We start from the raw sequence: 888 nt of genomic DNA, 5'->3' as shown, positions 1-888 counted from the left end.
TTAATAGGGATGAATGTTTCTGGTCAACCCGTTTATATTAGTGAAGAACCCGACCCGGTATGGCAGATACGATTTCCGTTTATGCTCCTCTTTCCTCGCCCGATTGCTCACGTAAAACCTCTCGTGCGCCGATGAAGCTTTTTCACCCTTTACCTCTGGTTGTCGCTTTTTCTCCATGATTTTTTCGCTTTTATCTGCCTTTCTCGGTTTTGTACTCGCTTTTGCTGCTGCTACTGTTGAAGGATGATTTTTATGGTCATCGTTATGGTTGTGATGATTTAAGAATACGAAAGCGTCCTTTCCGTCGCTGTTGCTTCGGAGGACCAATTCTCGAAATCTCCTTAGTTTTGAAAATCCAGTGGAGTTGCTCTTTTTACAGATGTTCGGCGACGCTTCCATAGCTTTCTCTTTCCAAACGCAGAAAAGCCCCTCCGGTTCGTCCGCTTCCGAAGACGAAGTTGACAAGGCGTGGTCATGCTCTTCCACAAACGGCTTTCTGAATGGAGGCAGGAGAGCTGGCGTGAAGGAGTTTTTAGCTTCCGAATCACCGTCGGCGAATAGGAGGTCTGTATTGAACAAAGGATAAACTGGTCGGATCTGACCGTTTTGGAATATATCGTCGGCAGATATAGGCGATCCATCAGGATTCATGCAAACAAAACTAAACTCCTCCTCCTCTTCCTCCTCCGCCTCAATCTCTCCTTTTTCTTCATCATGTAGCGGTTTATCATCCTCAAATTTCTCTAATTCATTTCCTGTGACTTCATTTAGTTTCAAACTCAAGCTAAGATCCTGAAAATTACTGGCGATTTCTGCTACATCAGTGGCGGAGCAAGAATTGAAAGATTGATTCAAGGAAACAACCGGGCTCGAACTTATCACCTGCAT

The 888-nt window shown here is 44.7% G+C and overlaps 1 protein-coding gene across 1 annotated transcript; it reads right to left on the bottom strand.

Annotated features, from left to right (window-relative positions):
- On the bottom strand, window positions 1-888 carry LOC110630085. Its single transcript, XM_021777400.1, has one exon. The coding sequence runs from the start codon at window positions 886-888 to the stop codon at window positions 1-3; it is 888 nt and encodes a 295-aa protein (XP_021633092.1).

Source organism: Manihot esculenta, chromosome 13 (genome assembly GCF_001659605.2).
Source record: "Manihot esculenta cultivar AM560-2 chromosome 13, M.esculenta_v8, whole genome shotgun sequence".
NCBI lineage: Eukaryota > Viridiplantae > Streptophyta > Magnoliopsida > Malpighiales > Euphorbiaceae > Manihot > Manihot esculenta.
This window is presented reverse-complemented; position numbering and strand designations above follow the sequence as displayed.